The 16,825-nt window shown below is 35.7% G+C and overlaps 1 protein-coding gene across 1 annotated transcript in view; it reads right to left on the bottom strand.

The window, feature by feature from the left end:
* Positions 1-13,523, bottom strand: part of HNF4G (hepatocyte nuclear factor 4 gamma) — a 29,385-nt gene extending 15,862 nt beyond the window's left edge. Inside the window, exons 1-4 of the mRNA XM_043601228.1 lie at positions 13,333-13,523; positions 10,256-10,427; positions 4,149-4,243; positions 1,203-1,309 (exon numbers count right to left, since the gene is read on the bottom strand). Coding sequence (XP_043457163.1) covers positions 1,203-1,309; positions 4,149-4,243; positions 10,256-10,427; positions 13,333-13,468 — 510 coding nt within the window. The 5' untranslated portion in view covers positions 13,469-13,523. The remainder of the gene's footprint in view (positions 1-1,202; positions 1,310-4,148; positions 4,244-10,255; positions 10,428-13,332) is intronic.
* Between the last annotated feature and the right edge of the window lie 3,302 nt (positions 13,524-16,825).

The raw sequence follows: 16,825 nt of genomic DNA, 5'->3' as shown, positions 1-16,825 counted from the left end.
AAAAAATGATATTTCCACTAAGAAAGCCCACCTTTAACTTTTAAAAATATCCGAAGAAAACGTTTCCAGTGGATACAGTTTACCAAACTGAGGAGAAAAGATTTAGACGAGAAGCCAGAACTGCAGTAAATAAAAGCCCATCAACATAAAATTAAGAAACCAACTTTTGACACAGCAACATTGAAAAGCTTAACATGGAATGAAAAAGTTTCAAACTATATATAATTTTGAACTATATAAAATATAAGTGGCTTCAAAATGCTTTTCTACTAAAGAAAATCTCTTTCTAAAAGTCCTTATAAACTTAATTTTTGAATATGTGTCTCTGTGGTATACATGTCTTTCTATGTGTATGTTTATTTCCTCACAGCTTCCCTTTAAGCCATTTCATAAATGCTCTACACGACTATCAAGTAATCTTCAAATACTGATGATAATGGTGATGTTAGCCTCATCATACTACTCTCATGCTATTAAAAATGAAAGTAGTTGCACTGACTCGTTATAGGACCTGATTAATAGTTAGCTATTTCATAATTTGCTTTACAATAGAAAAATACCATTAACTTTTCTAATGCAGCAATGCCAAAATAAACTGTCTTCAAAAGGTTTCTTCATCTTAATTTTAAACGATTTATTTTTATGTATATAACTAATGACAGACATTTTTTAAACTTTGGAACTGATATTCTCATTCTAGAAGTTTAAAATAATAAACTCTTTCTCCATTGGCTTCTGAATTCTGGCTCTTTTCTTAAATACTTGTTTCCAAAGCTGATGCCAAGATGAGTTCTTGAGTCCAGAAACCATTTTCAAGGAAGCAAGCTCTGATGATAGGTCTCAACCAAACTCCCAAAAAGCCACAGTAACCAATTTTACAGATTCAATCAGTGAAACAAGACAGTGCCCCCAGAACACTGTGCTCCTCATTCAGAATTTTAAATCAATCTCATAAGCTAACTTTTACTGAACAATAGTGCACTGAAATGCATTTTGGTTTTTCTTTTTTTTCTGTTTAAAAACAGGAAGTTGTCCAGGGAAAGTCAAAATTAAGTCAACAGTCCACCTAATACTTTCAAAGTAAAACTGCAACTGACTTAAGTAGTGAGCACATGTAAAGGAACGTAGATTATTTTAGAATTATGCCTAAACAGACATTTGATTCTTTTAAACAGCATTGAGTACCGGTGTGCATTGCATACCTGGCGAGACCGAATTTCTGCCTGTGCCAGTGTGTTAATGGAGGGGATGTTGCTGCCATCAAATGTGCTCCTTCTGGTGCTTATTCGATCACGTTCATTTTGCACAGCTAGAGAAGAAAATCACAGTATTCACTGGTCAGTTCTCTTCAGTCCACGTCAGGACATACACTTTAAAGATTAAAAAATAGTAATTAAAAGTAAAAATGGATATTTCTTAAAGACCGGGGAAGGGGCTAAGACAGAGGGGGAAGTATGACTGAAAATATGTTTCATTCTGTACTGCTTTTAAAAAAGTAGAAAGCCAGGCCTGTCAATAGAGCTCATAAAATACTGCCTTTTGAAACTTCATGGTTGCATGCGTGTCACAAAGTGTTGTGTCAGCCAGTTCAGCCACGCTGTATAACAGGATGACTTTCCATTCTCTCAAAGTTAATAAAACCATAAGATAAGTAGATGAAGAGTATCGCCATAAGATTGACCAAGTCAGAGAGTGTATCCACTGTTAGAAGATATGAGTCATAGATTTTGAAACTTCCATATTCGTTTTTTTTTCCTTAAACACTAGCCAAAATGGAAATTAAATTTATTTAGTGAAGGTGAATTTAAGCTTGCAATCTTATAATCTCTTGTGAAACCATGTCCCTGGGACAGTTTACTAACATTAATAAAGCAAAAGTTGCAGCAAGGGGTCTCTCCCGAGAAGAATGAGGTTTTGAACATCAGCATTTTGGAAAGATGAAGACTTCTTAAGTATTATACAAAAAGCTTCTAAGAGAGAGCCAAATTCCTTATTGAAAACTACATTTTAAACATAAGGAAGAGTGAACAAGGGAGTATTACCTTGTATATCTGTCATACAAAGAATAATACAAGTCAAATATCAAAGTTAGTGTTTAAAACTTAGAAGATAAATTTATCATCTGTTAACCAAAAAGAACAAAAACAAGGCCTATAGTCCTTAAATCTTTTTAGATCAATATTCTACTCTGTATTGCTGGAGAGATAAGACATTAAACTATTAGAATTTTTTATGCAATTATTCTCCTTAATACTAAAGAGATTCATCAGCTCCTATGCCAAAATCTACTATCTACCCAAACGTACTATTAACCACCAACTCATTAATTTGGAAGAGAATATACTGGACTTTTGCCTTTAAGAGTGAGTAGTGTTTAATTTGGAGTGAATCATTAATATTTTATTTTAAAATCATATTTACTGGTAGCTTACTCCTTTTTTTCTCCCACAGAAATTGTCATTGATTTGTAGCCCAGACTGACTCATGTGGAAATGCATATGTGGAGATAAAAAATTAAAATGTAAGCTATGATTTTATGAATTTCATTTACATGATCAACCCTTGGAAACATGCCAAAAGAAATTCTGAACATTTGTCATCTTCTTACTGCTATCATTTTTGACATAAAACCATGTTTATATATGTTTCCATCTAACTAACTTTGATATTATGCTATTACTGTAAATAAGAGAAATATATCTACTTTGAAACCCAAAAGCTACTTCCTAGTCTATTTAGGAAAAAAAAAAAAACAAACAACAAGGCATTATTCTATGAGCAATAGAAGACATGATTTAACTATTTTTGAAAGTAATTTTATTTCAAAATCTGTCCACTCTTAAAGGAAATACAGGATGGAGACTTGCTTATACTTTTGTAGGAGTAATGCTGGGGTTCATGTAGAAATAGGTGAAGTTGACTGACAGAGTATATAATTAATCCCATAAACTACTGAATATGCCATTAGAAATAAGTCATTTTGTAATGACAAAGTGCTTCTCCCTTAGTTCTGTAAACTTTATTTTGCCTTTTTTTTTGAGATTAGCAGTCTGAATGAAACTAATGGAATTTTTTGTCTCCTTAAAATATTGTGACAAAGAAAAAATGAGTTATGTTCAAGATAGGTATACTTCTGTAGTGTATTAACCTGATTTAATTTTTATGGTTTGTAAAATAGTTCTGAAAAATATTTCTTCGTCTATGATAGGCATAAGCCTGTGACAAAACTGAATAAGCATTAAATCTTGCAGAGGCTCATCCCAACAAATCCCCCAGATTTGTTTCTGAATTAACCATATTTAGGGTGCGTGCCTGGGTGGCTCAGTCGGTTAAGCATTGGACTCTTGATCTCTGCTCAAGTCTATCTCACAGTTGGTGAGTTCAAGACCCATGTTGGTCTCTGTGCTAAGGGAGGCTGCTTGGGGATTCTCTCTCTTTCCCACTCCCTCTGCCACTCCCCCATTTGTGCTTGCTCTCGCTGTCTCTCTCTTCTCGAAATAAATAAATAAACATAAAAAATAAATAACCATATTTAGAATGTAGGATAGTATAATCAGATTATTTACATTTGAAATGCAATTAATGCACACTAAAATAGAGTATCTACTCCATTGTCTCTGTTCCTCAATAGAATGTAAGCTCCCTGAGAGGAAGGACTCTTTTTTTCTGTTATGTTCACCACTGCAGCCTTAACGCCATGAACAATTTTTAGAAAGAAGTGCTCAATAAATATTTCTTAAATAAACAAATGAATGAGCAAAAAGCTCATGTTTAGTCAATGTTGATGAAATGAATAAAGATATTCAGTTGCTATTGACAATAAATATGTGTTTAAAAATACATTTGTAACTTCAACCTATTAATCAATTTTGGCATTTATCTTTGGAACGTGGTATTGGAATATTATTTAGATGATAATTTTGTTTCCAGGGATAAGACAGTAATAGAGATAATAGTTTCTAGAATCAGACAGTCATCAGAGACTAGGTGCCAGTGTTCTTGGGTAAATTCTTACACTCAAGGAATTATAGATTCTTCATTTAGGCAATTCAGAACACAGGTGAAAAGGTTATTGTGATTAAATGAAGATGTATATTTTTTAACACTTTTGCTTAAATAATTGTCATTATTATACTATATATTATTACCTTCTTTTTTCATTCCTGCTCTAAAACACTTTCTTAATCGACAATATCTACATTGATTCCTTTTGTCCTTGTCAACAACACATTGCCGACTGAACCTATAACATCAAACAAAGAAAGATTAGCTTGCAGACAACTATTTATTTATTCAAAAAACACACAAATAAACAGATAAATAAAACTTGAATAAGTATGGTCAAGTGTGGCCCAAAAGGAAGAATGTATAAGAACAATTACCTGCGACATTTCCAGTCAGTGATCAGCATGTGCATGGAAATGCCCATCAGCTGATGAACAGATCAATAAAATGTGGAAATAAAGCCCTCACCTCTCATGCAGTCTTTACAGTAAAATAAAACCGAATGATATCTCACTTCTCCCCGGTATACATTACCACTTCAATCATGAGTCATGAAAGCCAAATCTGGTTTAAAAATCTTTGATATGTGAATTCTAATTGCTTATTACTAAATGGTTTCAGTGTAATGGAGAATATATCAGGACTTCATTCCTCTGCTCCTTTCATGCTTTGCTCTCTTTAAATATTTTCCTATTAATTTTAAATGTGCCTCACATGCAATTGAAATTGCTGTAACTGCTCAGTTACATAACCAGAGGCACAGCATAGTCTCTGTATAATTGGGTACTACCTCACACTCACTAAAATGGCTATAATCAGGGGGAAAAAAAAAACAGACAATAACAAGTGTTGATGAAGATGTGGGGAAAACTGGAGCCCTCATACTTTGCTTTTTTTTTTTTAATACATTGCTTTTTGTAATATAAAATGATGGAGCTGCTTGGGAAGAAAGTTGGGTAGTTTTTTGAGAAAAGTTAAACGTTAGAGTTACTCTATGACCCAGCAATTACACTCCTGGGTATATACACAAAAGAATGAAAGCATATGTTCACACAAAAACTTGTACATAAATGTCCATACCACCATTATTCATAATAGCCAAAGTGCAGGGACAGACCAAATGCCCATCAGCCGATGAACAGATCAATAAAATGTGGTACACAGACACGATACCTATTATTGTTTGGCAATAAACAGGAATGGAGGACTGATGTATGTTACAACACAGATGAACTTTGAAAACACTATGCTAAGAGAAAGAAGTCAAACACAAAGGCTACATATTATACCCAGGCATACCTGAGACAGACTGCTGTTTCATACCACCACAATAAAGCAAGTATCATAATAAAGTGAGTCAAATGAAATTTCTTGCTTTCCCAGTGCATATAAGAGTTATGTTTACACTATACTGTAGTCTGTAAAGTGTGCCACAGCATTGTCTAAAATAGCGATGTAGTACCTTAACTAAAAATACTTTATTGCTGAGGCGCCTTGGTGGCTCAGTCGGTTAGGAGACTGACTCTTGATTTCAGCCAAGGTTGTGATCTCATGATCCGTGAGATTGAGCCCCACATCAGGCTCTGCACTGACAGTGTGGAGCCTGTTTGGGACTCTCTCTTTCCCTCTCTCTCTGCCCTTCTCCCACTCGCACTCTCTCTTCCTCTCAAATAAATAAACCTAAAAAAAAATACTTTATTGATAAACACTGCTAAGCATTATCTGAACTTTCAATGAGTTGTAATCACTGATCACCATAACAAATGTAATAATCATGAAAAAGTTTGAAATATTGTGAAGAATTACCCAAATGCGACACACAGACACAAAGTTGGGAAAATGGTGCCAACAGACTTACTCAACACAGGGTTGCTACAAACCTTCGATTTGTAAAAAACACAATATCTGTGTAGCACAATACAGTGAGGTGTGTCTGTAATTTAATTTATATCAAATGTCCAGAAAAGGCAAATCTATACAAATAGAAAGTGGATTAGTAGTTGCCTATCATTGGAGGGGAGGGAGTTAGGGAACTGGGGGGAGGGGGGGGGCGGTGGTGACTGCTGAAGGGTATATTGTCTCTTTGCATGGTGACAAAAAGTGTTCTAAGTTGGTTGAAGTGATGGTTACACAACTCTGGGAACATACTCAAAACTGTGTTGTACACTTGAAAAAAGAGAAAAATACAGTCTCTGGAATTAGATGTGAGCTTGATTCTCAGGTCCATCATTCACTCTCTTTTTTTTCTTTAAGTTTATTTATTTACTTTGAGAGAGAGACAGAGATAGTGAGTGGAAGAGGAACAGAGAAAGAGGGAGAGAGAATCCCAAGCAGGCTCTGTGCTGTCAGCGTAGAGACCGACTCGGGGCTCGAACTCACAAACAGTGAGATCATGACCTGAGCTGAACCAAGAGTCGGACGCTCAACAACTGAACCACCCATGTGCACCCACCATTCGTTCTTGGTAGGACTTGGGGATATTATTTAACATCCCCAAATTAATTTACAGTTGTCCAATAGGAAGGAGCTTCAGTAAAAAGTTGTTGTGAGAAGGTATTTTTAAGGCTTTGGGGCAAATATCAATCATATAGTAAAATAATAACGTTTTCTAATAATAATAACAAAATGATAAAATAATAACAAAATTATATCATAAAATTGCCCACATGTATTGGTATATTACTGATTATTTGTGGCTGATTATTAATGATGGGAATAAAAGAACTATTTTGTGATCAATAAAAGAAGATATTGCTTCTGAAAATGATGGGTAGCTACTTTAAACCGAATGAATATAAAGCCTACTATAAATGAATTGAGTCAGAAGAGAGATATTTTCAGAGTGAGAAGAAAAGAATTGTTCACTTGGGAATGCATGGCTGAAGAGGCTTCAGGAGAGGGAACTGGATTAGCAATAAATACAAGAGGAAAACACACCCAATTAACATTAGTGAAAAAATTGAATAAACATTTTTATTTTTTTAAAAAATTTTTTTTCAACATTTTTTATTTATTTTTGGGACAGAGAGACACAGAGCATGAACGGGGGAGGGGCAGAGAGAGAGGGAGACACAGAATCGGAAACAGGCTCCAGGCTCCGAGCCATCAGCCCAGAGCCTGACGCTGGGCTCGAACTCACGGACAGCGAGATCGTGACCTAGCTGATGTCGGACGCTTAACCGACTGCGCCACCCAGGCGCCCCTAAACATTTTTATTAAACACCTGTACAAGATCCTAGTGTAGGGAGTTTAAAAAAAAGGAATATTACCTGTCTCCTCTATTCAGGGAAACTAGAGTCTAACAGAGTATACATACAAATTTGCAAACAGCCATAATAAAACAAAACAAAAAATAAAAAAAAAAAACCAAAACAAACATAATGTGAGAAGTATTGAAACAGTAATTTAAAGTGCTTTGGGAGGGGAGTGCCTGAATGGTTCAGTCAGTTAAGCATCTGATTCTTGATCTACCTCAAGTCTTGACCTCAGGGTTGTGAGTTCAAGCCCATATTGGGCTCCATGCTGGACGTGGAGCCTAATTAAAAAACAAAACAAAACAGGGGTGCCTGGGTGGCTCAGCCAGTTAAGCCTCTGACTTCGGCTCAGGTCATGATCTTGCAGTTTGTAAGCATGAGCCCTGAGTTGGGCTCTGTGCTGACAGCTCAGAGCCTGGATCCTGCTTCAGATTCTGTTTTTCTGTCTCTGCCCCTCCCTCGTTCACTCTCTCTCTCTCTCTCTCTCAAAATAAATAAACATTTACACACACACACCCCCATATATATATATACATATATATATATATATATATACATATATATGTATATATATATATACAAAACAAAACAAAACCAAAGTGCTTTGGGAGGGAAAGCCCAACTTTAATGTAAGGAAGAGTTAAGAGTGGAAATGAAATTTGCACATCTGAGGAAATGGATAAATTTGAGACCAGCAAAATCTGAGCTTAAGAAACCTTCATGGTCCTACACTTTCATCATTATAATAATAACTATTTTCCAAATGGAAAATCATAGCATTTGCTTAATGCCAAAATATGTAAAGAAGGCTAAGTTGGCAGCAATACTCATTTTGGGAAGGTGTGAGGAGTTAAACTCTATATGCGGTGGGAATATTTCTTTAAATTCCAAAAGTTGCTACGGGAACACTCCTTTCTCACTTTTCCCGTCCAATAAGGGAGGGAATCTTGGAAGCCCGTGGTGCTGATGTTCTTTGATTCCTACAAGTCTGTTGGATCACACCATTTTTCATATGTATGTATTACACCTTTAACAGAACACATGACTCAAAATATATTGTAATTTTGATTACAATACGTGTAATTTTGTATTTATTTTAGCTGTTAATTTTGTAAAAGCACTCAATATTTAATGTAATCAGAGAAAAACATTTTAATGAAGGAAATTTACTTGGTCTACTTTTTACCTCTAGAGTTTTGAAATATATAAAAGCAAGAGTCATCTAACTATGTATACATTTTTGTTTATCAAGAAGATTTTAAAGTAGGGTATTCACATTTTTTAAACCAACTTTAAGCCCTCCTGGAAAAATTATGGGAGAATACTAGTTGGCTATTCAGAGAGTTATTAACTTTTTCCAGATCCCTAGAAATCAGGTTGCACCATATTGTGAGAGAGTTAATTTTTTCCTAAAGGTCTAATTTTTCCTAAAGTAACATAGCTTTTCGATACAAGCTTTTCATCAACAGAGCAAACATTGATATTTTTCTCTTGCCATCAGCCATTCTTTAATAGTTCACATTTAAGAGACCTAATCTGCACTCAAGAACTGTCATTCTTGGGGTGCGTGCATGGCTTCGTGGGTTAACCACGGCCGACGTCAGCCCAGGTCATGACCTCACAGTTTGTGAGTTTGAGCCCCACGTTAGGCTCTGTGCTGACAGCTCAGAGCCTGGAGCTTGCTTCAGAGTCTGTGTCTCCCTTTCTCTCTCGCCACCCCAGTTTGTGCTCTCTCTTTCTCAAGAATAAATAATAAACATTAAAAAAAAAGAACTGTCATTCTGAACACTCAAGGTGGAACATCTAACCCTAACTTGTACTATGATGTTAACTAGATATTATTTTTTTAAAGGCCTACTAGAAATATGTGACATATACAGTACAGTTAAATATGTTTTAGACAAAACATTAAATTCAATGGCAAAATTGTGGCATGACAAATATATTTAAAATTTTGGGACTGAAAATTTAATTTCATTCACTGACATCAACAAACTACCAAAATCATCTGCGCTTTTGTAATTTTGTTTTAAAAGACTCAGGCTGTGAGATGTTGAAAATAAAATTATTACGCAGAAAAATACACAGATTGGGAATCCATTTAAATATAGATTTAAATATGTCTATTGGTATGTGAACATGTGGTAAAACAATAAAGAAACACAAAGAAAAGCCAAACACCAAATTTCAGACAGTAGTCACCTCTGGGAGAGAGGAGAGAAAGAGAAAGTGATAGGGGAGGTGGGTTCACTAGATGCTTCAACTATATTGATCTAGGTTGGGTGGTAAGTATGTGGGTTTTTTTTAATACATTTGTGTCTAAAATGTTTCATAAAAAAGATCTACGCTGTAGGAACGCATCCTGCATAGGCACCTACATATCCTCATTTCTTAATGAATTAAAAAAAATTTTTTTTTAATGTTTTGTTTATTTTTGAGACAGAAAGAGAGAGAGACAGAGTAGGAGCAGGGGAGGGGCAGAGAGAGAGGGAGACGCAGAATCCGAAGCAGGCTCCAGGCTCCGAGCTGTCAGCACAGAGCCTGACACGGTGCTCGAACTCACGGACCAGGAGATCATGACCTGAGCCGAAGTCGGACGCTTAACCGAGTCACCCAGGCGCCCCAAGAATTCTTTTTTTTTTTAATGTTCATTTATTTTTGTGGGAGAGAGAGAGCATGGGAGCATGCACGTGCATGAATGGGGGAGGGGCAGAGAGAGGGAGACAGAGGATCTGAGGCTGGCTCTGTGCTGACAGCACAGATCCCAATGCAGGGCTGGAATTCATGAACCATGAGATCATGACGGTGAAATCAAGAGTCAGAAGCTTAACAACTGAGCCACTCAGGTGCCCCCACATATTACTCTTAATGTAGCTTACAGATTTTGTTTGTAGAGTTACAGAAATATGAAAGGACTCATCTTCTTCCCTTACTTCTTGCACACCATTCTGAAACGCCTCTAAAGATAACTTTCTTAAAAGGAGCATCTCAAGTACCTGCAGGAATAAACGTGACTCTTGCGTATGCTGCGTCTGAAGAAGCCCTTGCACCCATCACAGCTTGATGCTCCATAATGCTTTCCTGTCGCTCTGTCCCCACATATAGCACATAGACAGTTGACACCATTGTCTGTGGTATTCATACTTGTTGTCTCTGGAGCAGAGCTCTCTGTTGAAGAAAAAGCAGAGTAGCCTTCAAGTTAATACTAAGTATTTCTTTGTTTAAATTACCCTACTAATGATTCACAGGCTCAAAACAGTCCATTCCTTGGCTTCTTGGAGTGCACCAGGGGTGTCCTTTTAACTGCTGACCACTTCTGCCAGTCTCCATTCCAGTTTCCCTTCTCATATTTCTGAACATTAAGCTTTGGGAATACCAGAGGTCTCAGTCCCCCCAAATATACTCTTTCCAAGGAAAGCTCATCCAGTCACATGAGGTCAAATATGTGTATGATGAAAAATCCCCAGATTTTATCTCTAGCCTTGATGCCTTCTGTGAGTATCAGTCTGAAATGCCCAAATACCTATTTAACAACTTCACTTTGAAGTTTAATAGGAATTGCAAATTAATGTATCAAAAAGAGAACTCTTTATTTTTCCCCTGAACTTGTTCTTTTTCAGTCTTCCTTATGTCAGTTAATGGTACCCAGTACTTGGGATCAATGACATGGTAGTCTTCATTGGATTCTCTCCTTCATTGTTTGTATCCAATCTAATAGTAAGTCCATGTTTGGAACACATATCAAATCCACGACTTTTCGTCCTTTCACCAAGGCAAGTCGTAAGCGATTGACTATCATCCTTCACTTGGATTACTGCAATAGCCTCTTATCTAATTTTTCTATTTCCACCCTTGCTCCCTCCTCTACTGTTTATTACCCGAAAGTGCTCTTGGAATGAGAAATTTGCCTCCTATTAGCCTTCTGCACCCAACCCTCAGAAACAGAATAAAGTTTATACATCATGTAAAGCCCTGCATGGTAAAGCCCCCTCCTACCTCTCTGATCCCATTACTTGGTACTACTTTTCATCCTGTTCGCTGTTCTCCAACAATGTTGCCTTTTTTACTCCCTTGAAGTCTGTTCCCATCTCAGTCTTTACATTTGCTGTTCCTTCTGCCGCCAAGAAACGTTCTTCCCCAAGGATGTCTGTGAGCTGCTCCAATCTCACACTTTTCTGTGAAATAGTCTCTGAACACCCATCTAAAAGAGTTAGCTCTAATCTGCCCTTCAAGTAGAATCTAGAACCATGCCTATTTTTTTAAATAGCTGCTTCATTTTTTAAAACTATATTACGTATGGGTCTGTTCATTTATCGCCCCTCTTTAACTACAGAATATAAACTTCATGATGTTAGAGAATGCAGATCTGTTGTAGGCACACACTCCCGTCTTCCAGCTCTCAGAACTGTGCCTGGTGTAAAGTGAACATTTAATGCATAGTTTTGAAGGAAAAGACTTAAAAACCTCCACATAAGTGTTTTCATTTAAGTATTTCTTAAATAAATCAACATAAAATTGTATGAAAATATCAACATACTAACAGCTCATCATATTTTGAATATAACAAAAGGTAAAATTAAAGGTTGTGATATCTGATTATATTCTGTGAAAATACATATATTCTACTTACTGATACTTTTGAGTAGAAAGACATCACCATATATAATTCCCACCAATGAGAATAGGTTTAAGGGTTAATCATGTGACATTACAGAGTTTAAATCTAGGAACTTTTCTTTTGGTAACATAAATAAAATAGATATTAGGAATATGGCAGCTAGAAATATCAGGATTGATTATATTCTAGGAAGCTTTTGGAAGTAGGAAAAAATTCAACTCTTGCTTCCAGTTTAATGCTATACTTAATATATTGTTAACAACATTATTCTAAAACAAACAACATAGACAACACTTGGAAAAGTCAGTAGTGTTAAATATTTAGTGTTAAATATTTAGTGTAAACCTGCCCTTACTATTTAGTAATCTACAGTCTTTTAAAAAAATCATGATTAATCTGACAAACCCATTATTAAATGTCTCTAATCAAATCTAAACATAAGGAAGAAAAATAGTGACTTCCTAAGATTTGAACCTAAGATTACATGTTCTTTTTAATTCTCTTTGTGCTAAAATTTCAGAATTCCTTTTCTGGTGGTTTAAAAAAAAATTTCCAACTAATAAACTATTGTTTATTTAAATATAGCAAGAATAGCAGTTGTAAACTTGAGGAGCATAGCAGAACATTACCATATCCTGAGTACAAGATACATTCTCAATCCTGAAGTACACACACACACACACACACACACACACACACACACACACACCCATTGCAAAGTATACATAATTACCGGATTTTAGTAGTTCTAACAATTACAGCTAATCTTGGACAAGATTTTTACTTGAGTTAAAGTCTAAATACAAAGTCAACAGTAAACTGTTGTATTTATTATTCAAATCTGCGAACTCTAGACAATTCATGCCTTCTTTAAAGTTAAAATGTTACAGTAGATAAATACCAAGGGCTCTGTGAGGCTAAACATTAGCCTGTCAAGTAGTAAGGTTATAATATAAGCCTTTATTTCCTTTCATATTGTGTTCGGTGTTAAAACTTGATAGTCATTTTAAATGCAGTTTTCTCATCAGTAGTCACTGAGAACTGAAATGACAGGGGGAGGCAGCCAGTAAAGCCTCCCGCCTTCCGTATGTCATTTTAAATACTGCATAGAAAATGTACTTCACAGCCAATCTGCCAATATTACCTACTGCTGTGATTTACACTAAATAAAGTAATGCTGAAACTGTTCTTTTTACTCTGACAGGCCCATGACAGAATTCTGAGGTCACTTTATTACACATAGCTTGACTCTTTAAAAGCCTCCACATAAAATAGCCATAGCATTCTTAATTTAAATTTTGTGATGAAATGCAAAAGCTCAGATTTGTGGTCTTAAAAAACAAGCTCCGAATTCTTCAGCAAGAAAACTCAGAGCTACCTCCTGAGCGGTAGCTCACTTTTAACCCTCCCGTTTTACCTACTTTTCTCTATATCTACAAGCAGATGAGAACTCACCGTTTGAATTATATAGAATCTGCATAGTTTCAAACTCCAAGGTTGTATACGTTGGGTCCAAAACTTCACTGTAATTTGCCATATCCATGTCCAGTATTGGTTCCGATACCCTCATCATTGACTTAGGAACACACATACAAGTGGCGCCACAGGCCAGCGTGTGTGATGGCTGTTGGGCTTTCAATCTGTGAGTGATAATCCAAAGTTAACTGTAACTGAGTGACTTATGCGCTGCCGTGGGAGGAGCTGTAAAACTGTAAACTCCTCAGCAGGCCATATTCTGCTCATTTCTTTCTCTTTTATGGCACACGAAAGCAATTCCTTGTGATAATCTTGGAATGCTTCGTGGAATCACCTTATCTGAAGTGCTTAGTGGACTAACATGATTTCCTAAATTGATTCCCAGTAGACAATAAATGATGTCATTAAGTAGTTAAAAATAGAAAAGAGAATCTCTCAGTCTTCAACAATTTATAACAGGATTTATCCCAGGTAAGGGGCTGAAATCACATACCACGGATTCTAAAAGATGGGACTTTACTGTGTCAAGACTATAAGTTAACACTTAACATAAGCTCTTAATTTCAATTTTTCTTACTGTACAATAGAGCTAACTGTGTTTATGTTGTAATTTGAAGTGACAGGGATTTATGATATGCTCAGTAGCAGCCTGGGCATTACCCTAATATGGTTTAACATATCCTCCTTAACTATCTACTTATGAATCTGTGTCCTTTGAATGTTTGTAAACTGCCCAAGGACAGAACTAGTAAAGTTGCTAGTATATTGTGGGCATTCTGTGATTAAGAGCTACATGATTAAGGTATCATTTCTTCTGACTTCTGACAGCTATTACATTCTAAGCCTTACACGGAAATAAACCTATCCTTAACGTGTGCGTCTACACATTCCCATCATCCACCTTCTAATATCTAGCATCCACATAGCACACTATAACTTTTGCAAGCACATGTGACAAGGAGCATTTAGAATTCAGGGAACATTTAGAAGATACTAGCCAATGATTATATTTTACTTCTGAGAATACGTCTATTGATTTTATCTTCCAAGAAAAAATTCCAGCCACATTTACATTATAAACACAGAATCTCATTTCCTACATTTGTTAAAGAATCCTGCAAAGTAATATTTCTTATTCAATTTCTTAATACAATAAACCTTGTGAATATTGCATCTTAAAAATTATTATCTTTTCCTCTGGGAAGGCTGGCCTCTTAAACTCGAAACTATGTGAAACATTTGTTGATGAAAACAACAGTCACGTTAGCAACCAAATTCATTAAATCAAACAGCAATCACTGGAATTGTCTACTTGCCTTCATACTCTGTAGCACTCTTAATTGTGAGGCTATCTGAGGGATACATTTAAGTGACTGAGTCTCTTTAGTAAGAGCTATTGGTAGTTATTCAGTTTTTGGAGAAGTGGACAGCAAGCGAATCCCGTGGTTTTCATTCTCATGAGGCAGTTCCTACTTGTGGTGAAGTAACACAGACATGTTTCCTGTGTCAACCAAAGCAGTGAACTGTGCATAGCCCACCATCTTTCCCATCTATGTAGTAAGTAAACAACGATGAGGAATGTCACCCGTGAAAGTGTACCGACAGAAGGAAAAGAAGAAAAGAAAAAGGTAGAGAGTTATTCATATATAAGATTCAAATCACTAAAAGAAATGTGACTACAGCTCAGGAAAACAATACTATCATAATTTATTGTTCTACTCCATCTTGTGCCTAGGGGTGCCGTCGCTATTGGATCAGTGCTATTTCCTCAAAGGGGAAAGGAGCTACACATTCATCTCAGCACAGATCCTCAAGTAGTCACTAGCAATTAATCAGAGCTAGCTTTCAAGATGAAACCTGTTTCTCATCCATGTTATTGTAAATCATTTTCTTCATTTTATAGGGTAAAAACTTGAGAATTTCCAGAAAATATAGCAGATTCAAATAGCAAGCATATCTCCTCAAATGGGCAGTTTGTCTTCCTAATGATATTCAGATGTGGAAACACCCACAGAGTCCAGTCAGCCTCAGTCTAGTAAAGGACAGACTCTCTTTAGGTTTGTTTGTTTGTTTGTTTGCTTTTTTGTTTTTGTTTTGTTATTCTCAAAGAAATCACAAAGTACAGTAGAAGTCTTCTTTTCTTCAATGCGAGGATTGGTAACTGGATGAGCAAATAAAATAATTAAAACAGAATTTGTGAAAATGGTGTATCCATACTTAATAGCATATTTGACTTGAATATGTAAATTGCTCTTTTCAACACATTTTTACATTTTTAAAATGTTTATTTATTTTGAGAGAGAGAGAAAGAGCATGCAAACAGGGGAGGGGCAGAGAGAAAGAATCCTAAGCAGGCTCTGAGCTGTCAGTGGAGATAATGTGAGGTCATAAGATCATGACCTGAGCCAAAATCAAGACTTGTACACTCAACTGACTGAGCCACCCAAGCTCCCCTAAATTGCTAGTGTTTTGTTGGAAAACCAAGAGTTTTTGTCTGAATAAGAACCCACTGCTTGTGATTCTTTATTAATTTTTTGTTTGTATAAATCTCATACACTGTCTTTGATGTCTAGTTTTTGTCTTAATGGAGGAAAAAAGTCAAAGCTATATGTAAACACTAAGTGCAGAAGCCTTTTAGAATTTTATACTTTTTCAAAATATTTTATATGTTTTAATCAACTTGCTTTTATCCACTTCCAAAGTATTTCCCTAGGTTTTTATTGGGGAAAAAAATCTCTTTTTAATACTCACGTTTCATCAGATTATGCAATGTTTAACTAAAGCATGATGAAATAATAAGCATAAATGATATAACCATGCTATGTAACAAATACAGTTGACCTTTGATAACTATATATAGTTGGTGAGATGGTCAGGGAACATTGCAACACTCTTCACAACAGCCAAGGTGGAGACAATAGAAATGTCCATTACTGGATGGATGGATAAAGAAAGTATGCTATACAATAAAATACCATTCAGCCTCAAAAAGGAATAAAAAAGTATTGATACATACTACACCAAGGATACACCTTAAGAACATTATGCTAGGTAAAATAAATAAATAAAATCAGTCACAGAAAGGCAGGGACTACATGATTACACTAATATAAGAAATCTAGAGTCAAACTCATAGATTCAAAAAAATGAATGGTGGTTGCCAGGGACCAGGGAAGGGAGACATGGGGAGTTGATAATAAAAGAGTATAAAATTCCAGCTAAGCAAGATGAATAAACTATAGATAATCTGCTGTACAACATTGCGACTGTCAATAACATTGTACACTTAACAATTTGTTAAAAGAGTAGATCTCATGTTAAGTGTTCTTAGTAAAATAAAACATATTTATGAAAAAAATCTAAACTACATCATGGGAAAAAGATCAACCTTATTAGCAATTAGAAAAATGTAAGATAAAACAATGCTATTAAAACAAACAAAAAAAGTGTCTACTACTTAAGGAAGTTAGCC

The sequence above is a fragment of the Prionailurus bengalensis genome, chromosome F2 (genome assembly GCF_016509475.1).
Source record: "Prionailurus bengalensis isolate Pbe53 chromosome F2, Fcat_Pben_1.1_paternal_pri, whole genome shotgun sequence".
NCBI classification, from domain to species: Eukaryota; Metazoa; Chordata; class Mammalia; order Carnivora; family Felidae; genus Prionailurus; species Prionailurus bengalensis.
The sequence above is the reverse complement of the archived record's forward strand: the minus strand, read 5'-3'. Positions and strand labels throughout refer to the sequence as shown.